This window comes from Liolophura sinensis, chromosome 3, assembly GCF_032854445.1.
Source record: "Liolophura sinensis isolate JHLJ2023 chromosome 3, CUHK_Ljap_v2, whole genome shotgun sequence".
NCBI lineage: Eukaryota > Metazoa > Mollusca > Polyplacophora > Chitonida > Chitonidae > Liolophura > Liolophura sinensis.
Genome location: NC_088297.1, coordinates 22,636,869 through 22,661,733, shown reverse-complemented (window position 1 = coordinate 22,661,733; position 24,865 = coordinate 22,636,869). Strand labels below are relative to the sequence as shown.

General features: G+C 37.1%; 2 protein-coding genes across 2 annotated transcripts in view; one reads left to right on the top strand and one right to left on the bottom strand.

The window, feature by feature from the left end:
• LOC135463638 (kinesin-like protein KIF13B) overlaps positions 1–24,865 on the top strand; it is a 188,394-nt gene that overhangs the window by 67,921 nt on the left and 95,608 nt on the right. The window contains 3 exon segments of the mRNA XM_064741000.1: positions 646–826; positions 1,985–2,072; positions 8,204–8,338. Of these exon segments, the coding sequence (XP_064597070.1) occupies positions 646–826; positions 1,985–2,072; positions 8,204–8,338 (404 nt within the window).
• LOC135463913 (leucine-rich repeat-containing protein 15-like) lies at positions 10,036–12,485 on the bottom strand. Its single transcript, XM_064741376.1, has one exon. It carries the CDS (start codon positions 11,866–11,868, stop codon positions 10,036–10,038), a length of 1,833 nt encoding a protein of 610 aa, XP_064597446.1. The 5' UTR covers positions 11,869–12,485.

Genomic DNA, 24,865 nt, shown 5'->3' with positions numbered 1-24,865 from the left:
GCTCAAATGGTTAAAATACTTGGTTGATCCAACTGAGGTCTCTTTCTGGACTTAAGCTGTTACTGTTTTGTATGTGACTTGAAGTCAGGAGGCCTGTCAGGTACGTGACAAAGCTCAGTGGTTTACACTGGGCACCTAACCATTTTCCTCCTCTCATATACCTGAGTGCCTTCTTACATGTAATCAGCAATCAGGGCCTCCGTGGCCAAGGGGGTTAACATGCTAGCAGGAAGCGATGACCCAGGAGCCTCCCACCAATACGATCGCAGTGAGTTCAAGTCCAGCTCCTGGTAGCTTCCTCTCTGGCCATACGTGGGAAGGTCTGCCCGGTTTCCTACCACCATAATGCTGGCTGCCGTTATACATGTTAAATATTCGATGTACAGCGTAAAAGACCAATCAAATAAATTGATCAATACTAGTCAGTCAGTAGATCAATCAATCAGTCCTTTGGCCTCATGTCATAGAGGGTATTCTTGAGTTTGGCATGAAGATCTGAAGAAGTTACATGTGATCAGAGAATTTGACGATGCCTAAATAAATCATGGTTGTCATGTAAGTGACAAGTTCTCTGAAATTTTTCTTCCACATCGCACTAATAAATCATATGAACCACTCAGTCAACTGTCCACGTGTTGTTGACAGGGTCGGGCAAATCGTACACGATGATGGGCACACGGGAGCAGAAGGGCATAATCCCGAGGCTATGTGATGCGCTCTTTGAGGGCATTGAACAGTTCAAGAAGGAAGACCTGGTGTACAAAGTAGAGGTCTCTTACATGGAAATTTATAATGAAAAGGTTCACGATCTATTGGATCCCAAAGGGTAAGGCCAAGTTCACCAGACAGCTCTTGTCTTGGTGTTGACCCACATTTCAGGATTGGATTTTGTTTGAATGGACCGTTAGAAGTTGATATGAAAAATGGTTGCACATTAAATTCAAACTGATGTTAGTTTACTGGCAGTGCATTTACCATGGATTTTGTCATTTCTGTATTATTTCTGTATATAAAGTTATTCCCCTCCCTACAGTGTTATTTTTCCCCAATGTTAATATCCTGTTTATATATATTTATGAACATGATATTTTATTCATGGTGTAATTTCAGTATTCTATTACATTAATGTTCTTTATTCCTTTTTTTTTTAGGCTAAGTTGTAGCTATTTCTTCAGGGAAGGGGGAATAACTCTTGCTTGTGATAAAAATGTAGCCTATTGCTTTATTATAGGCATTGATAAAGTTGTTGGAAATTTGTTCCCAAGTCAGCAATAAGGTTTTCCTGTATTTTTCGAGTTAGAGAGCATAAAGCAGAAAGAAGAAGATCACTTCTTAGAAAATTTATTACCTTTGTACCTTTTTTCTACCCAAACCCCAACCCAAGGCAAAACAATTCTGTCAGAATCTCCTGTGAGAGTTACTTCCCCTGCTTCCTGCTTGCTATATCGAACAGAATTGGCATCAAACGTCACAAAATCTGATTGTGTTGAAGGGTATTAAAGCTTTGCTGAAGATCGATCAACCGTGTGTGGGATTTTTTACTTTCTGTCAAAAATTGCTGTGCGACTCTGCTTTTTTATGTATTCACATTGGCTCTTGGCAGCATTGGTACTCTTGGGGTAGATAAATTGGTTTCCTGTTTGAGACTGCCATTGATGCTAAAATTTTAAAGACTACAGTGGAATCTCTGTAAACAGACCATGCATGGGAAATTGGGTTATGATGAGGGTTTTGCGGAAAAAAATTGTTAAAAAACAACAAATGACTACCACTGGTTAGCATAGATGTAATGAAAGTTATTGTGAAATGAAGAATAAAGCAGACGAAGAATTGTTCTTAGTCTTTGAGAGATTCCTGTGTGTTCCTATAATAAAATGATTAGGGTAGATTTCAAACACACAGCTGCTGTTTATCCTAGGGTAAGGCCTATTTTAGGGTAATGCCCATTTCATATGGTTTGTTTTTCTCGGCAATGTTTTTACAGGAGCAAACAGAATTTACGAGTGAGAGAACACAACATCCTCGGTCCGTACGTAGATGGCCTGTCAACACTGGTGGTCACTTCATTTGAGGTTTGTACTTAACTTGTGCGCATATAACTCACGGAAATTAGTATGCGGCATGTAATTATGGGTCTATTGGTGAGAATCGCCAGAGGCCCATTATAGAGGCACGAAAGAATTGTGTAGAAATTGTCAGAAGTAGTTCCACCCAAGTACGACGTGTCATTGTGCTTAATGAAGTAGACCTTGTGTTATGGTCATATATTAGCATCCTTTTGTGATGTTTTCTTTATTGTTTTTTTTGGAATTTATATATTATTCGTTAAGTTTCGTGTCACAAAAGGTTATCAAATGCTCTTCAGACAGCAGGTATGCCATTTGACCTTGACTCCAGTTCTACAGATAAGAGGGGAGCAGGCATAAAATCACTTAAAATTAGATGATATGCTTCTAAAATTAAAACAGAGCATACTGAGTATGCATGATGATTTGTGTGTACGCCTAAATGCCTGAAAGCTATAGGGTACATGAGAGACTTAAAGCAAACAGGCGTGTCAAAATCGAAAGTAGGTCTCCAAAGTAGTTTACATGCGCGACACTCTCCACAACGTGTTAGTTTTCAGAAACTGAATGTTACAGCAAAGGTTCCTGTACCATTAGCCACAGCAGTGAAGAATGACTACGGTGATATTTGTGGAATGAGCTGTTACTAATCGTTTCTTGCATGTGATAAACATTTGAATATAATCCTGAAAAGATTGAAAAAAATGTTGACAAATTGAACATGTATGTTAAATGTTCTTGCCATATTTGTGCTGTTGAGGTATAAGTATACAATGTAAGGACCAAAACACATATTAAATTTCGGTATGTTGCTTTGATCTGTTGCCACATACCGCAGTGGCATAAATAATGAAGATTTTCATCCTCACACTAACCGAACAAATAGAAATGGTAACAACTTAATTGCAAAAAAAATTTCAAGAAAATGTGTACAATCTTACAATATATATCATAATATGACGTTCTGGTTCAATGCATTCTCTCTGAAGTTATGTCATAATGAGGTGGGGCTGGGTCCTCCATTATGGACAGAATAAGTGATAGGCCCCTTGTGGGTGGAGAAGACCAGTAAAGACAATTGGTCATTAGTTACAAGAAAAAGAAGATGGAAGAAGAGCAATAGACCCATTTCACAGCCTTTTGGCTCTGTTTTGAATTATTCTTGAGTACAGCGTAAAACACCCATCAGATACAGGTATGATTTTAATGGACATTTTGTTTTAATAACATGTGATTGACAGTCATAAAAGTCCTGTTTCGAGAAGAAATTTAAGGCAAGTAAAATTCCAAGTGTGATATTATATAAAGCACCTTTTTTAGTTTACTGTAAACAAGCATGTTCATTTTGTAGCTAAGTTTGAAGAAGAGGTAAAGGTGAGAAGAATCACATGGGATATGATATCATTCTAATCCTGCACTCGGGTTTTCATTGCCCATGAAAATGACTGCCATCTTGGAACTGAATAACTCTTCAGTATGGTAAATCAAGTATATCACCGTATTTCCTCAACCTTTTTCAACTTTTAGTGCGATTTATGCATGTTTTAAAGTTCATTTTTAGACCAAACTACATGGGTTGGATTGGTCAGTTTCAGTGCTTCACGAAAAGTCTGCTCAGAATAATGCCTTTAGAATATGCTTGAATAAACACCTTGCAAACATGCAAAAAGGTTGAAGAAGTAGAGTATGTGTTAATAATATCTGGGTTACACAATTTATAGGTTGTACTGACTGCTCATAGCCAAATGGACAGAAATTATTGTAAAGTTCAGAGGTAGTTGGTCATTCTTTAATTTAGTTTTGTTTTTATGTTTAGTGAGAGAAAACAAAATCTACATTTTGACCCTAAAAGGACATACATCAAATCCAATGTACTGGTGGAATCTAGAGTGAGGTAGGGGTGGGTGGGATAACATTACTCGGGAGAAAGCATTGAAATGGTTGGCTCTGCTAATCTTAACAGATATTGACGTGTTATAAGCATAGCTGAATCACCATGCTGTTATCAGAACGTGGATTAAGACAAGTGGGCAGTTGAAAATCTCCCAGATACCGGAAAAAAAGACGTAAAGTTCACAGAAATCTGACCTTATCAGTAATCCCTGAAAACCTTTTTAATTTACGCTATGAACAGTTATTGTAATGTTATGGACACTTGGGCTTGTGAAGGTTAATGTGAGTTAAGTGTACAACATCTACCCCACATGATCATTGTTGAAAGTTTTAATGGAATCTTTTTGAGGCTTTCACTGACAGCATGTTACTCATGCCATTCAGGAGTTTTAAGGTTTGACATGAACTGCGTGGGAAGAATACCAAGCATGTGAAAAAAAAAATGTCTCAATACACTCTTCATAGAAAAAAGAAAAATGATTTATGTTAAAATGCATATAAAAACAGAAAGGCTCTCCAATAATTAATTGGATCATGGCATTGGTGGTAAGAAATCATTTACTTAATGGGAATATCTTTTTCCTGACTGAAATGTCTTGCTCACAAGATTACGCCACACTTGCCCCCAGACAGATGCAAACCATGTACCATTGCATCTGCAAGGGAGACACAATAAGTGTGCACCTCAGTCTTGACACATCTTGAAACCTACATCACACCTTATGAGCTATATCATACCTTATAGACTATATCACAGCTTTTAAGTTACGTGTATATCACAGCTTATAAACTAAATCTGGCCAGGCGTGAGAAGGTCTAGCAGCAATCTGCAGATGGTCGTGGGTTTCCCCTCGGTCTCCTCCTTGTTCCCTCAAACCGTAATAATGCTGGCCGTCGTTGTATAAGTGAAATATTCGAGTACGGCGTAAAACACCAGTCAAGTAAGTAAATAAATATAAAATATGTCACAACTTATAAACTGTTGTATTTGGCCTAAAATTTTCTTCCATGGAGAAATTTTATAATTTTGCCTGAATCTGAGAGGTCTGTTGATCTTTAAAAACTTGCTGTGTTGCTTTTTATGGAAGCTTAAGCTTCTGGAGGAATTCGGATTTTACCATCAAAAGTAATATTTCCTGACCTTTAATAATGCACTTTTTGTGGCAGTATTTTAGATTGTTTACTGTACATGTATATCGTATCCACTTATGCCACACTTATGTCACACTTATGTCACACTTAGATGATGAGATCATATCCATTACTATACGTGCTTGACATTGTGTTTTGAGTAGACAAAAAAGATTATTGTTAGTCAATAGTTTTATTTAAATGTATTGTAAGAAAGCCATGACAAGCATGACAAACCTCAGGTGGAGATCGTGTCAGTGATTTGTTGAACACATTATCCTCCTCACCTACCTTTTCCATTTATCATACAATTGTCAGTGTGAAGTACAGGTGTGAAATGTGCTGCTAAGTGGTTAGACTTGCAGAAATTTGCAGGGAATGAAAATAACTTTAAAGCCTAAAACTGCCATTTGACATGCAGTTTGAAGTGTGTACAGAACTTGTGGCTTAAGGGCCTCTGGCTTAGTAGTTAGCCTACCAGCACAGCACAATGACCCAGGAGCCTTTCACCAATGCGGTTGCTGTGAGTTCAAGCCCAGCCCAACCTACAAATGGTCATGGGTTTCACCAGGGCCCTGCACGGTTTCCTCCCGCCTGGATTATGCTGGCTGCCATTGTATAAATGAAATGTTCTTGAGTATGGCCTAAACACCAATCAAATAAATAAATAAATAAACGTCTGAATTAGAATGTAAACATGTGGTTAATTATCAGGAATGTATCCCTTGCTCTCATTGTCCCGCGGAATGCTTCTGTGGCCCAGTGGTTAGAGTGTCCGTCTTGAAAACCAGAGATGTGGGATCAAACCCATGTCAGGTCATACCAAAGACCTTAAAACTGGCACTTGTTCGCTGCCTCACTTAATTAGGACAAAGAAACAGGGCTTGTTGGCCCGGTGTCAGTATAGTATCGCACGGTGGTGTGTCCTGTCCGGTGTCTTCAGTTTGATACTTTTGGGGCAGCAAAACTGAGGCAACACGAGCCTGCCACTACCAGTCGAGGAGACACAGAATACACAGTATGTTCACACACCTCATCATCATATGACTGAAAAATTGTGCATGTCAGTATATGTGTAGCATTACACAAACAAACAAATAAGTAAACAGACAAATCAAACAGGTTAATGTTCTGTTCAGTCCTGATATTTGTTTTAAATATACATACGGAACTAAACATGCATTAGGTGACACTTGACTTCAAATTTGTTATTCCATTGATGAGTGGAAAAGTTAGCAGACTAACATGCATGTGGAGCCATGGCTTTCACCCGACACAGTCCTCATTGACAGGGGAGAGGGTGGAGGGTGGAGGGTTTATCATTCCACTATCAGCTGGCTGCTGGACTGAGTGGGGTGTAATGGATTGGCAGGGGTCACCACGGTTATCAGAACGAACGACAGATCAGCTCATTACCTGTGTCCTTCTACAGGTGATTTCAGACAATTCCACGATTAATGACCACCGTTTTAATTGTGTAAACCACCACGTCGCCTAACTTCAAAGGGCAGCATTTTTTTTTGATCTAAGGTCGAAGTGTTGCCAAATGTTGAGTGTCAAATTGGAATAGGTTCTCAGAGAAAGCACATGTTCGAACATTAATCTGTGATTAACTTTTGTCAGTCGGGCACATTAGGTAATTTGTTTCTAAGAATCGAACAGGTCCTGTTAACAGATGTTATAATCTTTGAACATGTAACGCAATATCAGGAAGAGTAAATATCTGCTGATAAATTTATCTCACCTGGGCACTGCTGTTCAAAACTGGTTTAAGACTTAATAACAGATATGACTGTTTGCCAATTCTTTAATTTTGTACTTAGCCTCAAAGAAATTGCGTACTAGTATATTAAATAGGAACTAAAACTGCTGCTGTTACACTTTCTTTGGAGAACATGATCAGCTTTTCAATTTAGCTAAAGGTTTAAATAGAAAATTTGAATCAATACCAGTATTAGCTGATACACTTTCGAACAACTGAGCCCAGAAGGGATTGGATGATCTATATACCCTGATTAAAACTCTGGTTTATAAAGGCGGGTTTATATTTGTTGAAACGAAGGAACCACTGACCAAAACTTGACAGCTGATGTCTTGGCTAAATTTTGTGATACCTACCTTTCATAAATCTGTATTCATTAGGAATGATGCTGTTGATATGCAAATCTCTTTGCATGTTTTATAAAATAAATTTTTATCATTTTGAATAAAAATGTGTATGCAAATAACCACAAATAAATAAATAGAAACAATGGTAGATGTATTAATTAAACACAGGTATATTTTGCCAGTTTTTCTCTTGTAAATGAGTTTGTACTGTTAGTGCTGTGTAATGTACAATTAATGTGTAAGGGTATTCTTGAAAATGACATTTAACCATGTAAATCAAGTCAAATAAATCAATAAATACATGTAACATACATACAAAATACATGCAAGTCATGTTTTAGTTTATGTTGAAAATACATATATATGAACAGGAGTCTGTGTAAGTTAGTAAATCACATCTCGTGACAAGTCAGCCCGAAATGTAAGTAACAGTACGATTAAATATTATGTTACAACCATGAGTGGTTATTTTGAGAGGGATAATGTACATTGTATTAATGGACTTTGGATCCGTCCTCAGTGTACTGTACAGGAATTGTACCTACTTGATAAGAGAGACTGAGTTGTGGTTGAGGCTATCTATAAAAATGTCTATTAAAATATGAATTCATACGCCCCCCCCCCCCCCCCCCCCCCCTTCACCATACATATATATAATGCTGGCTGTCGTCGTATAAGTGAAATTGTCTATATTATTATTTAATACAATATATGTAAGATTATATTATTAGAAATAGTAGTTCAGTACTCCTAAAAATAAAATCTAATTAAATATATATAAGATATATTAAACACATATTTAATAATAAGATATGTAAAATATGCCAGGAAAATACACTTGGGTTTCAGCTATGATGATTACACGGAGCTTTGTTTTAGTTGCTCGGTCATTTTGTGCAATATTACAATTATTGCAAATTTCTGCTGGTTCAAAAACTTGTTTCCTAATTATAAATTCTCGCAGTAGTTTCCATTTGTGTCAACTAAATTTTTTTTTTTTTCAGGACATTGACAATCTGATGAGTGAAGGGAACAAGTCACGAACGGTCGCCGCCACGAACATGAACAGTGAAAGTAGCCGTTCACACGCCGTGTTCAACATCATAGTCACTCAGACCCTCACAGATCTGGAGTCCTTGGTGAGTACATATCACCTTCATCAGCCTACTTTTCCCATCTTATTTTTCAGGTGCAAATTTTGTTTTTAATTGGAACCTGATGCTTGCGACCATAATCACTACCACAATCTCCACAGCCCACTTCCACAAAGCTCCATTTATCATTTTTCGTAATTTTATTAACTTTCTTCATAATTCGTGTCTTATGACCGTTATCATATTTGTAAGAAATTGAAACTAAATTTAAGCTATGCTAACCATACATACATGAATACATTAAAATAAAATTTTATTTGCTTTGTCAGCTGACTTTAATTTATTACTGGCAGATCAGATAAATACATAATGGAAAATTGTAAAATATAATTACAGCGGTGTTTATCACAGTTAAAATATCCATGTTGTGTAAATATTTTCTGGAATATCAACTTTTATGAAATCGCTTTAATGAAATGTATATATGTATATGACTACTTATATCCCAGAAAACTTCAGAGATTCACCCACAAAATATTTTGTTGTGTAGCTCTCCAGTGAATCACTTCTAAAGAATTATGTGACACATTGTTAGCATTGTTAGATTTTAATAAAAATAATCAATGAAAATAATTTGAACTTGACATTGATGCGACAACTCAAGTCTGTGTGCAATATGCATGTTACAGTCGTATATCTACATATGGCTACTGTGGGAACTACAGAATATTGGGATATAGATTTGAATTACTTCAGGCACGCAGTTATAACGATTCTTCTCACCACATGTTTTCTCGATAAAATATGGCGTTTAGTATTGTTTCCTTCAAAGAGACTTTTCAAAAAAAATTAAAATTGATATAATTATATAACTGATAGAATCAAATGAAGTATACTTTTTTGGAATGGGGCCATTGTTTTGCATAATGAAATCAATGTAAGGTATATACTGTAACTTATTTGTGTATAAATTTTTAATTGTTCCAATTTGAAATCATTGTCAATGGAGCCTGCCCTATTCTGTCAACCTTCTCACATATTCATCGGGCCTTTTTTAACCCTACTCTGAGGACACACCCAATATCTAAATTAAAATCATAATGTACTTTTGTGAAGTTTTGATGTAGGCAAACTCACCAAAACTTAAGTTTTCACCATTATCAAAACATTAAGCTGGATAAAATACACACAAAGTTGTCCTCAAACGTGGAAAAAGGTGGAAGAAATGGGGTGCTTTTTTGTTGACCTTGATTTTTTAAAATTTTACTCCAAACATTCAATAGCTGTTTGTAATGGGAACAGAATCTGCATGTACAAGTAAGCCTGTATCGTCATTTATAGTTCATGGAAACAATACGTCATGAAGTCTGTCTGCATATTCAGGATGAATCATATAGTATTTAGAACAAGCGAAAATACACAACATGCGTTGTACTTTAGTCTCTGTTTGTTTTGCCACAGGATTGCCAGGAACATTGATCTGGCACTTGGCAATTCATATTCCACACCATTGATAGAGGTGATTCTCTTCATTTCACCATTTACCTTGCTCATTTCTTCTTTGTCCCGTTTTTTTCCCCTCGAAGTATACCAGTCATTTGCCTGTTACAAAGTGTCTGATCTTGGAAGGGAAGTTTGTTGGTACTGATGAGGATGTGTGTGGGTTTGGGTATACTACATCCCGTTATGCTTCCCAGGGGAATTGTAATTATCCTGCCATTGTAGTTGGCTACAATTTCATCTCATGCCAGAGAAGTTGTTTGCAATGTGTTACTGTTGTGCAGCTTCAAGGTCGGATTTTCTGTAGCCATTAAGTTTTCAGAAATCTTCTTTTTGGAGGTAGAAAAGTTCGGCATTGCTGTGGACGCCGGGGCTTGAACTTGAATCATTCTCGGTGTGACCATAGGAGGGATTTCGTTTTGGAGGTCCTCAGGTTTAATCTTGTTGTTATTCGTCTTTTGTTTCTTTTTGCCGAATAAGAACCAGACAATGAAGCCAGCAAGCAGTATTGTTGCTAAAACTGCTAGCCCAATCCAAAGTCCGGGAGACAAGCTGTCTGGTTTGGAAGCAACTTTTTCAGGCGTCACAATTTCTTTGGTTGACACTGTTGTTATTGTCGTTGGCTCTGCAGTAGTAGGAGCAGGTGTAGTTGTTGTTGTTGGAATGTTAGTTGTAGTTGTTGTCATTCTAGTGGTCGAATAGACAATAGACGTTGTTGTTGTATCTAATTTTGTTGTGGCTTCTGGTGTCGTTTCTGTTGTCTCCAGAGTGGAACTTGCAATGGTTGTTGTTGTTGTTAAGACTGCTGTTGTGGTTGTGATGCAGTCTGCCTCCAATCCCGGCAGAGCTTGATTGAACAACTTTTTTGCATATTTGGCTGTTCTTGCACATGTCGGCACGGGTGAACTCCCGTGGGCTCGGTATTTTCTTGGGCTGCTATTCGTGACAAACTGAACCATCCACAAGAGGTCACAGTCGCACTGCCATGGGTTGCCACCAATAGACACGACCCGAGCTTTTCGCCAAAACGGTAGAACCTCCGTTGGCATGGTGGATATGTTATTACGTTCTAGAAGAACCATTAGAATGCTACAACCTTCAAATGCTTTATTGCTAACCGAGCTGATCTTGTTCTGACTCAGGTCTAAGTACTGGGACGTTAGGCCATCAAAAAGAAAGTCATCAAGCTTCACAATCGTGTTCTTTGCCAGATTGATCTGTTTTGGACTTTTTGTTAAATTCTTGAAAGCGACTGATGGGAAGGCAGTAAGACTGTTGTCCCCAAGATCCAGCTGGTCCAGCGTAGTTCCATTGAAAGCTCCTGCTTTAATTGTTGTAATTTTGTTGTCTTTGATGTCAAGCTTGCGAAGATTTGACAGTCCTTGGAACAAGCCACTGTCTATTATCGTAATTTGGTTTTGCGCAAGAACGAGCTCATGTAAGTCTGTTAAATCGGAGAAGGCGTCAGTGTCTATGTTGGTAATGAGGTTCCCTTGTATGCGCAGCTCATACAGCTTTGTCAGGCCTTGGAACATGTTGCTCGTGATTTGGTGAAGTTCGTTAAAACTCAGATCCAGATGAGTCAGTTTCTTGACGTGGACGAAGGCTTTGTTTATTTTCATCAGTTTGTTGTTTTTCAAGCTGAGAGTTTCCAATCCCACCAGGCCCCAGAAGCTTAATTCTCCAACCTGTAACAGGTCTGTGTTCTCGATAAGCAGATTGTTCAGTTTTGAGCATACGCTGAAAGCTTTGTTCCATATGATTCCACATCCTGTCGAATTGGTCATTTCAAGGAGAGTCAAATCTGTTTTGTTTTCGAAACTGTCTGGTGTGAGCACGCCTGGAAACACCGCATTCTTCACACGTAGCTCTCTGACACTTGTGGGAAGGGCACTTGGAGGAACACCAGAGCATGTGGCTCTTATGACATAAGAAGAATGAGGTAGCGTCTCACATGTGGTGCATCCAGATGGACAGGGCAGACTCGGTATTGACACAGGCGAAGAAACTCCTGTTACCAGCAAATACACACACATTTGAATGCAAGTCCAAAGCCACATTTTGGTCAGTGCCATTTAACTGTCCTCCCTTATAATGAGTTTAGTCTCACTTCCTCTTTACAGCTACCTGTCAAATGAGTCCATGAGATTCAGGTGAGATTCAGGTATGTTAAGGGCACAAGTATCCTCTTATTGTCAGGATGACGTCTTGACCCTGAGCACACTGCAGCAACAGTTCCTGGGACTGATTGAATTCGTTTGCTTTTTTTTTCTGTTTGGTTTTGCTTGATTCACCAGAAACCATAAACTAGTGGTTGATCGAAATATGAACAAGTAGATGTCGACATTCAACCCATTGATTTTTTTTCAGCATTAACATGTGAAACCAGCCCTCTCTGATAAGCCAGTCCCTTTGAGAGGTCGAACAAATCACAAGAAGTAACTCTTATACCTGTGCTGGTTACAAACTGAACAACAAATTAAAAACTCGACACAAAGTCCTCTCCCATCAATTAAAGTCTGTCAGGTGATAGTTTTCCTGCTGTGTGCGTCGCCTGTCGTCACTTGAGGAATTCACTTGGAGAGATTATCTCAATGTTTACCGGTCGCTGAGTAAGACTGTCCACCCTGGAGTGGAGTGTTTAACCATGCCCTTTTAAATCTCAATCCGTACCCCTTATCTGCCAGGAGATTATTTTTTTACCCCCACCAGTGTATATACAAACATGGCAAGCAATACAGTTCCAGTTAGTGTGTGGCCGTCAACAAAGACTGTATAATAACTGTCAGTAGTGAGGATTCAGTTTGTGTTTTAATAACACATGAAGATATATACTGTAAAATTTATTTCCGGATAAGAAAATTAAGGCACTGAAGCTGATCTGAAGAAGAAATATACAATTTTTTATTGTGCTACTGGGTGAAAGGATTAAGGCATGGTCGTACTGTTTAGGCACATTTACGTGTATGCAATTCTCAATCCATGTATCTGTAGAATGGTTCTACCCCGAGATAATGGTCTAAAGTCTAAGTGGCTTAGCTGTCTTCACATTTGGTCATGTTTCATTGAATTTCTTTCATTTTAACATCGTTCCGAATAGATGCGCGGCAGATTCAAACAAAAGATTTTGGTACATAAAACTCCGGGTTGGTTTATATCTTAATGAATTTTTTAGTGCGTTGTTACAAAATAAGGAGAAGTATTGTGAGGGTGAGGGAGAAGTGGTGTTGGTGTAAGTGTGCCAGTAACAAGCTTTTTTGTTTGGGTCAGTTGAGTAAGGTTTTATGTTTGGGTCAGTTGAGTAAGCTTTTTTGTTTGTGTCAGTTGAGTAAGGTTTTATGTTGGGGTCAGTTGAGTAAGGTTTATGTTTGGGTCAGTTGAGTAAGCTGTTTTGTTTGGGTCAGTTGAGTAAGGTTTTATGTTTGGGTCAGTTGAGTAAGGTTTTTATTTTGCGTCAGTTGAGTGAGGTTTTATGTTTGGGTCAGTTGAGTAAGGTTTATGTTTGGGTCAGTTGAGTAAGGTTTTTTGTTTGTGTCAGCTGAGTAAGCTTTTTTGTTTGGGTCAGTTGAGTAAGGTTTTTTTGTTTGGGTAAGTTGAGTAAGGTTTTATGTTTGGGTCAGTTGAGTAAGGTTTTATGTGTCAGGAAGTTGAGTAAGGTTTTATGTTTGGGACTGCTAGACTCACAGCTTTCACATCACTGGTATAAAATCTTAGTGGGAATGATGAAAATGATTTGGACATTACTCATTTTGATTATAAATTAGGGATGTTTGCAGTTTTATTGAAATTATCAGGTTTTGTACTTTGTACTATTCAGTTTTGTTGGCCAGGGTGTCATTTTATGTTTGGGTCAGATATTCCAATAGTTTTCACATCATCTTTATAAAACTTGGTGGGAATGATGAACAGGATTTGGGGATTTACTCATTTTGAATAATTAGGGATATTTGCATTTTTAGCTCGCTGTTATGAAGTCAGCTTTTTGGGGTCAGGTGTTCTCAAAGTTTTCACGATAATTGTTGATGAAACTTCTTGGGCTTGATGAACATGCTTTGAAGATATTGACGTTATACTTGATTTTTCTGTTTTGGACTTGCTGTATTCAATTCACAAGCGTAAATGTAACCTCAGAGTAAGGTTTTATGTTTGGATCAGCTGTTATCAGTTTTCAACATATCTTCCTGAAACTTAGGCTGCCATTTTGAACTGAAATGATTACCGGCAAGATGGCAGGTTTCTCATAACCCTTATTAAAAGACACAAGAACAAGAGAAATTTAATTGGACTTTAATTAAGAAAGGAATCTTTTAAAACATTTCTCTTTAATTTGGCTGAAAATGTGAGTGCTATAAAAAAAAACAAAAAAACAAAACAACTAAACGTTGGTGAAGAATGAAGCTTTCAGTAAAAGCAATGTGCAGTTAGTTTTCTAGTAGAAGACAGGTATACTTGTAGAGGCAAAACCGTCTGATGTATCAATTTATATAAGTCTCCATAGCTGTTTTGTGTTAGAATTGCATGTCAAGTGTTCCTAAATCAATGCAGTGATGACCTCTGTATGAAATCTGCGGTTGTAATGAGAACAAACCTGCTAGGCCGTTACATAATCTCTTTGTTTATTCATTTCAAACTGTTACATGTATATTTAGTGATTACAACATCCAATTTACCTATATATACCTGCAGATGTAAAGATATACAATGACATGTACTGTAAAAATTCTGTTTGATCATTCTCTTCGCAAAGGTGAACTTCGGTAAAACTTTTGATTTTGTTCTGAGGTGAAGATCCGGGAGTTAATGTGGTTTGGTCTGCCCTGGCGGGAGACCAGATGACAACGGGTGTGATTTAAGAGGTACATTCAAACATAATATGTAACAGTTTTCAGACTGCGTTGATTCCTGCTGACATGTGCTCATTATTTATGACTATAATGTAAATCCAGGTGTGTTCTGGATGTCTTAATTTACCTCTGATATGCTCAGAATGTAATACCTGTGTTATGGTGAGATTTGTGTTTAATCCTCCGTGGCCATCTAAGTGCACTGGACAATTAAAATAAACATGGAGTTCAGAAAAGAAAAGTAGTCATAAAGGATAAAAAACCAAACAAACATACATTGTTGCAATTTAAGAGCCACAACCAGTTAAATTAAAACCCTTGTAGTTATTATTTGTCGTATGTTTCTTGAATCCTGTTTTATTTCCTGTATACCTGAACTCCGTTGCAAATTCATTGGTGGCATCTTGATTTGCCTGACATTTGTACGTGGTGTAATCCTGTGGGCAAGATATGTCACAAACTAATTACATTACACTGCTAAGATTTAGGCACTCTTAATACCAATAGGTTCTCAAGAAACATTGTATAGGTTTTTATTTTTATCAGGTTTTCCAGTTGTTGGCATTTTTTCTTGGGTTTAAACTCGGATGATACCGTAATTCTTCAGCCTTTCCTTGTTTTCATTCAGGCATGTCTTCTGGGGGCATTATTCTGTGCATACTGATAAAATTACACTGCTTTCCAGACACTCTGAAATTTGCTGAAAAATTTCTGTATTTTCTATATTTTTACCAAAAAATTATGTTTCGAAATTCAAAAAGTACCACAAGCCCAGGTGCATGAATTAAGGTCATGGTTTTACCTGTACATAAACCACAGTGACGACAAGTTGTTCGATGGTGTCTTGCATGTCTGCTAATTACAGTCAGTTACAAAAGTAATGACTTAATTGGTGAAAGTATATTCTCTGTACACCTATATTCTCATTTTTCCTACATTGAGCTCAGATATTGTGTACAAGGACATGGGCGTACAAGGGTGATTGCTCTGTCCTGGATGCCTTCATTGTAACGTACATTCATGACATCATCCCCATTGTGCCTCAGTTATTTATTCATTTGATTTTTGATGCTATGCTCCAGAATTCTTTGACTTATACGAGGCCATCCTTGATAAGGTCACCATGTGTAGAGAAATAGGGTAGGCAGGTAGGGGGATGTTTTTTGCCCCCTTCACTGAACCGGAGGGGTGGGGGTGGGGGGGGGGGGGGCAGCGCAGGATTACTGGATTCATTCTGTCTGTTCAAATTTATCCATGCATCACCTCTCAAACTACTGTGCTGATTTGATGAAACTTACCATACATCTTGCCTATCATCTGAACCTGTGCATACTTAAGGTTAATGGCAATTGGGTAATTATTTTCATAAATACCCCCATTTACATATTGTTTTTCCATACATTCAGACTTTGTGCCTGGAACCCTTTCTGAAGTACTATACCTGTTTCCATGAAACTTGGCATTCATCTTCCGTATCATCTAAACTTTTTCGTGCTTGAGGTTACAGTCGGATAATTATTTTCATAATTACTCTTTTTCATGTTCACGTATTTAGCGCAGTAATGGATTTCCATGTACACAGATTTTGTCCATGTAACTCCTGCTAAAGTATTGCACCAGTTTCCCTGAGACTTTGGGTACTTGTATATCTGTCATCTAAACATCTACATGCTTAATGGTAATGACTGAGTATTATTTGTATTTAGTTTGTTTAGAACTTCTTCAACAGGTCATTTATTGGTTTATCCTAACCATACACAAATATTTCCAGTGTGTTCTCTACTCCTTGCTACATTTCTCCATCTAAACTAGATGAAGCGGTAGTTCAATCAGTGCACATCACAAATGGCCCATGAACATTCTAGAATAAGCCAAACTAACAATATGACGTCTTGCCAATTCTTTTAAGGTTATTTTACTTTTCTTTCTTTTATCCTTGGAAATTTTGGGGGTGGAAGTAGAGTATTTAGGACATCAGCATTCTAGATTCTTTTATTGTGGCTAATTTAAAAAAAAATAGGAATTTAAAAATGTTAACATTGGGTGAAAATTCAAAAAAAAAAAAAAATTGTCAAAAGCCAAATAAATATTTTACAGTATGACCTTTTTATATAAGGTTGGTTGGGTTACCCCCCAGCTGTCATAAACATAGTTGTGATAATGGCCTGATGGCGGTCAGTTTTATTGGTGGAGGAAACTGAAGTACCTGTGATAAACCATCTACCTTTGGCAAGGTACTGACAAGCTTTCCCAGGTGTGATGTAGAGATGTACACTCCATACTGGTGGAAGGTAAGTGGTCCTCAATGAACTTGAGATTCCACAACTGGCCACACCAGCATTGTCCACCATTTTTTTTTCACAAGGCCACACAGCCTGTGAGAATGGGGATAATTTGTAAATTCCCTATCTGTGGCTGGGTTTGAATCCACATCTTGTGTTTCCTAGTTAACTAATGAAAGACAAGTGCATTTAGTTAATAGACCATGGTTGCCTGGTGTATTACTCAACATAAAGGATGTAGTTGGTATCTAAATACCTCCTGAGGTGAAGTTTTGCGTTCATCCTTCTTTCTGACGGCAAGCTCTTATTTACTACCAATTTTGGTATTTTTATTCAAATATATTTCATGTTTCAAGATACCTTTAATACTGTTACATCATTATTTATATTAGTGATTGTATTAAAGTCCCTGGGGGTGACTTTCACCTTGCACCAGTTCAATCCTTCTGTAGATCATTACAAGCATCGAAAAGGTGCAAACTGTGTGCGAGTCATTCCCACTTCAGGATAAGTACATGTTGGTCATGATGGTCACAGTGGTGATGTTGATAATGTATGGTAGACCTACATTATCCAGTGGATTGCACAGCTGTTGAACACTCGGTGCCTTCCACCAGATTTTGGTTTGCATATCTGTATGTCAAATAATGCTCAAACTTGTCAAAGCTCTGTGGGGTAGCGGTTTCATTCACCCATGAGACTTACCAGTCAACTAATATATAATAATTTTACAACACTCAAATACATAATGTCATCCGAATGACTCAGAATTACGTCCGGAGATTCCTGTATGCACCTGTATTTTCAAGAAAAAATTGCTGTACTTTCTCCTATATTTTTGCTGCGAGGCACTCGGAGGGCTGGTGTATAATATGTTATGTAGATTGGAATTGTACATGTAAATACATGCTGCACAGTTATGTGTGAAAGCAGAAAGTGTTATATGTAGACAGAAAAGTGCTGTGTCGGCAGTGATTCAGCGATATCGTGACAAAATTGAAAATCGACCACTTTTTGGTAGGAATTAATAATACAAATGCAGTCTTGTAAAATGTTGAGAACTCTTTTCAGGAAATTTAAAATTCATAATGACTTAGAGTCTAAAACATAAAACGGATAATCTATCCGTTTTGAGTTCTAGTGAACCAGCTTCACTGAACATGTTTGCTGATGTGGTTTTGTTTATGAACATGATTTAGAAATATACAAGAAAGTTGGGCCATTTGCCAGGGGAAATAAGCAGGCAGCTCTTGTCTATGTTCAGACAGAAGGATGGGTTATCTACCCTGATAGTCACAGGAAATCCAGTGTTCATATTAAATCCCATTTCTCAAGGGCTTGTTTAATCTGACCTAGGGGCCTGTCATTATAAACAATAGTTTATAAGCTAGCCATCTGGTTCAGTCTTCTTGACACGTTATGATTAATTGTAAAATTCTCTATAATCCCACATGTCACTTTTTATTTACTTTGATTAAAATTTTCTGATGACATCATGCTTGTTTACATGCAAATCTACACATGTGTTTGTCTCCTTCTCATGTATATAGTTTTGGATTGGGCCTCTGGGGATAATTTGCAATTATCAGAAGTGACCTGAATGTGAAATATTCAAATTTTGCTTTTGGGGGTCATCTGTAATTATCGGTAATGATGCAATAGGGTGACATTCTGCCGCTGGGTATTGTCAGGTGGTATCACAAGTGACACCTCAGTATGATATTTCCTTAACTTTTACTATGTACACTATAATTATTAACTAGGGCGTAACACTCTTGCCTATTTTTTTATTCTTCCCACCAGGAAATGGCTGTTTAATTGACAAAAGTACAAAGGTAATGCATACATGTACATCATAAACTAAAGCCGACTTATTCTGGATTAACTGTCACAGTTTTGGGAATCATTAGCGACATGTGACTAGGTTTTGTAGTTACCCTATTTCCTCAATCTTTTCACACATAAAAGAACAACTTTCTGTGCAATTTATGCAGATTGTTAATGTCATTTTGGATACAAAACTACATTGGTTGGATTGGCCTGTTTCAGAGCTTCTCAAAATGTATAATTTTATCAGTCAACACAGAAAAATGCCTTTAGAATATGCTCAAATAAACACCTAGCAAACATGTGAAAAAGGTTGAAGGATCTGATCAAAGTCATTGTGTTGCTTTCACCAGGGTTTTGAATCTACATGTATTTATTTATTTGTTTATTTGATCGGTGTTTTACCCTGTACTCAAGAATATTTCACTTATATGACGGCAACCAGCATTATGGTGGGAGAAAACCGGTCAGAGCCCAGTGAAAACCCATGACCATCCGCAGGTTGCTGGCAGACCTTCCCATCTACCACAGAGAGGAAGCCAGCAAGAGCTGGACTTAAAGTCACAGCAACCGGATTGGTCGCTGGGTCGTTACGCTGCGCTAGCGGAGGAACCGGTTTTGAATCTAAGGCTTGAAAGAAACACCCGCAGTTATCCGTTTATAGTGTTGAGCACCCAGGTACCTTGTAAGGAGCAGGAGGTGATAAAATAACATGGAACTAACTGGGTGAAATGCTGATCTTTGCAGAGCCCTAATGTTGATAGTACTACAGGTCTTTTAGACTATCATTTCTGAAGGCTAGATATATTCTAATTACTTTTCTAGAAAGATTGCCCTATCTGAAAGCTATATTTTTCCTTTTTTTATTCTAATATCATCTTCATTGCCTATCTCCCCTGGGTTAAATTGGCTTTGTTTTCACCTCCAGTGTGCTGCTGATTGGCTCAGATTAGATATGACATCACTGCACAACGAATAGGCATAACATTACTAAGGTGGTATCACTTTGTCAGTGAACATGAGGTAACTTAATTCTCAACGTCCCTCACTGCATATATCCTCTAAATAATCAAACAGATTATTATGAATTTTATTTATTTATTTTTTTTCATTTGATGATTAATATGTAAATATTGAAGACATTTTTGTCCTTGGAAGGGTGCAGGAAGATACATGGGCGTATGTGAATGAGTCATTAAGAAAACATCAAAGAAGTGTTTTCTGAAGGTAGATAATTCTACTCATAGAACTGTTGTTAATTTAGCTGTGTGATTATTAAACATACCATGGAAGCATATTATAAAATTGCACCAGGAAAACGTATATATAAATATGTGAATTAACAGAAATCAAAATTGATTTAATAAGCCCCTTGTAATTGTGGCAGAACAGGTAAACATTTGTCTGTTAGTTTGTTTGAACTTAAATATGTTAGCATGCAGTGTATTTCATGTAGTTTCGTACTGGATAGGTCACAAAGTGGCAGGTGATGAGCAGACCTTTGGAAAGTTTGCGATCAAGATGGAATATAAAGAACAAGTGCACTGTATTGTATGAAACTTAAAAAGTTAGACGAAAAATATTTAAAAAACATGATGTAATAACCTTTGCCAGACTTGATAAAGTTCCCATTGTTTGCCCAGTTTTAATATTCAGGCTGTTTAAAAATACACTTGCATACGATCAGGTTTTTTTTACCTGTGAGACCAAGTAATGGTGTGCAATCACATAAAGTGCAATCACCTGACGGAATTAGTAACACGAACAATGACAAAAACCTAGATCCGATCCTGTATTTAACATGTGCAGATCACAATGTGTGCATGTTACAGGAGCAGCTTGCAGGTTTTTCCTGTTTCTAGGGCAGTGTAACCAGCCGTTATCTTAGCACTGTATCATCCTCCTGAACATGTATTTATATGCCCCCTAATACTGGACAGGTCCATTGTTTGAAAATGTGGGTGACCTGAATGGGGATTTCTAAAGGTATAGGCTCACTTAGCTCCAGATGCACTTTGTCATGTTTGAATGAATTCCCCATTGCTCCTGTAACCTAGCCTACAGAGAGCTTACTTGTCAAAATAATTGTGAGGTCTTTAAGCTGGAAGGTCTTTTGATATCTCCAGTATTTTGTCTTAATTTACAACAAAGGAAAAGTTCATTGAGCGATCTTGTAATCATGGACTGAAGTTGTCAGTAAATTGAAATCAGACACCTGTACCCCCTCAATTGGGATGCATGCAGGGCTTAATTCATTTAATTTACAACAGGTGAAAAAAATGTATTGATTTCAATCTGTAATGACAAGATATATATAGGATTTGGATATGAGGTCCAACATATAATTGATCAGTTGGCTGCTTAAAAATTTATCAAGGGGCATGGCAGTTAAGTGCAGCTCTATAAGTCAGCATGTATATATACATTGGTTGGTCAGCCGTTCGGGTTTTTAACATTCTATCTTTTAACAGTTTCTATTTTTTAACAGTTTCTATCCTTTAACCTTGACCATTCTACTCGCAAATGTAGCATGAGTGTAGGCTGACATCAGTTTTCTGTGGGAGGTTGCACCTATGGCAGATGTACGCATGTTTTTGTGTAAGACGCATGCATGTATCTGTCTGATGTACAAATGAGGTGCTGACAGATTCATTAACTTTAGGGCTAATTGGGATCTGTGGGTTTTAGGCTCTATTTCCTCTTGAAAACAAATTAAGACACAATGTCTCAGAAAAGTTCAGAATTTGTGTAAAAAGAACATTTGAACCTTCAAGGTGGGCTAGCTCTGTGATATCATACTTTTGTAACAAATAGCTTTGTACATACTGTTGAGGTGTTGCTTTGATAAACAGATGTTGATAAATGCAAAAAGAGAAAAGTGATGTAGAACAGAACCCTTCCTTATCCCTCAGAGGAAAAAAAAAACAAACGATAGCTCAAGACAACTTCTAAACAAATCAAAATCTATTTTGTTTAGTTTGTTTGGGTGCAAACTTGAATGATGGGAAACTAAATTGATCATGGACATATTTAAGGTGAATTCTCTTATCTCCTATTGTTATCATAATGAATTATTTAATTAAACCTGACAGCAGGGTTAATGAGTAAGTGACCCCAGTTGTATGTGTGTTGGTTTTAATTTGTACCAGATTATCTCATTGAATAAATTCATTTTGCATACATAGTACAAAATGTACATGTGCAACTTCAGGATAGAAAACTGATTAAAAACTTTGTTTAAATAAATAATTATTTTGATAATTGAACAATTTTCTCTTCCCTGGGGTGATCTGCAATAACACTCTAACACATTGGAACAGTATAATACAGAGTTCAGAGGTTAATATGTGAAGAAAAGTTAATAATACATTTAATTGAAACTGTAATCATTAAAATCAAAATGTTGTTCTTTTTTAAATACATCCAAAACAGGCTACAGTGAAAGCTCAGACAGCTATGATAACATTCCTGGAACAGTTTAGAATGTATAATCAAAACTTCACCATCACTGTTTGCTTTTAAATCTCCTTAGTTGAAGCGTTATTTCAGCCAGTATATTGCTATAAACTGATATGTGTAGTGATGTATTATTGACTGTTCTGTCAGACATCTGTGGTATGTCGAAGGGAAAGGTGCATCTATATAAATTATAGTGTTATAAACAAGGACCTCAACTACATATGCCTAATTGATAAGGCAGTTTGAAAGGTGTTTTATATACATATATATATATATAAAAAAACTGATGTATCATTTTCACCTGGGCTTTATTCTGCCTCACTTGTGGTCTCGTTACGCTGTGCGAGCCAGACGAGACTGATCTTCAGCTACATGTAGGTTAGAGGAAAAGTGTAAAGAATATAAAAAGTGGCCTGTTTTTATAGCTGGCAGAGAATTTAGATTGCAGACAGAGGGTATGTGAGTCATCAGGAGGCCAAGACAGTGTTTTAGCTGTAATTGTTGGGGATTATGGATAAGGCAAAGAGAAGCGATTGGAGCGAGAAATTTGTGTGCCTCCTTTTATCTGTTGTGAAAGACTGCCAGTGACAGTAGTTTTTTTATGTATCTGTAGTTGTACATGTCTGGAGGAGTACATTACACATGCCGTAATCAAAATATTTTTTGGTTTTAATATTCTTACGTATAAATATACATCCTGTAGGTATTGTTGGTGAGCCCAAAGGATATGAATTGATTTGACAAATACCAAAATCAAAGTTAATTGGTTCATTACACTCCTAAAACTCTCATCATGTAAGTGAAAAATTCTCAAATGTGGCCTTAAACGACAGTGAAATAAATAAAAACATGCAAATGTGGGTAAGATCCGGTGTCTTTTGAGGAGCTAATGTTACTTAGTTCCATTTTTGGACTTATTCTGCACACAAACTAACAGTGCTTGTTGTGGGCTCACCAGCTTTAATTATAGCTTTAATCAAGATTTTTTTGTGTGCTGTTATGTAAATGGGCTGTCTCAGATAAAGACAATATATGAATTTGAGTCATCAGGTAGCTTTTGCATCTTGACCTTAACATGTGTAGACAAAAATGTAAAAAAAAAAACTGCTTCTGATTGGTGCAGTGGGTTTAAGAGACGTTCTTTCCCCCCTCAGTTTAAGTTACTGTAATTCTTCAACCTTTTTGAATATGAATGAGCAGTTTTCAGTGCGATGTATGCACCTTAATTTGATTTTGGAGACAAAACTACTTTGCTGAGGATGACCCATTCCAGGGCTTCTAAAAGGTATAAATAATTGTATCAGTCTACACAGAATGTTGACCTCAGAATATGTTGAAACACCTTGAAAACATATGTAAAGGAGGAAGGACTGCAGCCATGGCTGCCAAATGTGCTCCTCTCTAACATTTATCAATATCAGTCTGTCAGTATTTAAACTTCTTGGAGGAAGAGTTGACTAGTTAAAAAAGAATAGAAATGAACACGCAGAAACAAGATTTTTCCACAAACTTGAATAGAAACCATGCATTTTTATTAGGAAAACATTACATGTATGTCCCTGTCATCATGACCATTTCTACGAATATACTATTGGTTGTAAACCCAGCGGGAAGAGAAACAGAGAACAAAGTGGGAAAGATTGAAGGAAAGGCACATTGTAACATTAATTGTGGACAAAGTAGCAGACCTGTAAGTGAAAAGCTTGAAAGCATTTCACATAGTAAAAAAAAAAAATATGTTATAATATCAGGATACTGAAATGGTGCTCTATTAAGTACAGATGAACTGACTGTGTGGAGAAATGACCTGAATACACATGTGCTGCTTGAATACATAAATATAACGTCAGGATGACAAGTTTAGTTGTAAAACTTGTATGACTAAATGATCAAAACCTCAACATATCAGGTTAAAAGCGTAAAAAATCATCTTTTTTATTGGTCCTCGCTAATTAAGGGAATAGTTCGTGGAAATATAAAAACAAGCAAAGGTAACATGTTCTTAAGCTAGATGATATATAGGTTACGATTGGTCAGTTATACAGTTATCATGTCTCGAATAATAGCCACTCTAAATAGTACGCACATTTCAATATCCGAAGTACATGACTCTATGAATACATTTCCAGTCCAGTTGAGTTCACAAACTTTCTGGACCCGGTAGATGATGGATATAGTTCAACAAAATAAATTCTGTACATCATATATTAATTCGATCCTCTCCTGTACATTCATGTATATGGAGATCTGGGAATGGCTAGGGCAAGAGTTACTGCCCCTTTACAGTTAGTTAGATGTATACAAGTCTAGTCCCCAACCATTCTGGCTCTAATTGCTTCACCCTCTCTGCCCCACTCCCACAGGTGCCTTTAGGACACATGATGGACTCAGTATGCATGTATGCTGACAAAAACCACACATTGCTAGTTACACTGTATGTATGTACTCACACCTCCGGCCATAAACGAATATATCAGGTTCACTGTGAAATCCTTAACGATCCTTCACCCCCAACAATTGCCCCAGCGGGGGTATAAAAATGGAACCAATAATTTAGCAGGTTCTTTTTAGTGCACCCTCACCATAGGACACTTCTTTTTTCAACTTTTAAATAAATACATGATTTAGAAGAATAAAATTCTTAAGGTATTAAACTTACA

Bases quoted from the DNA above. Each gene is read 5' to 3' on its own strand.
- LOC135463913 (XM_064741376.1), bottom strand. From the start codon at position 11,868: ATGGCACTGACCAAAATGTGGCTTTGGACTTGCATTCAAATGTGTGTG.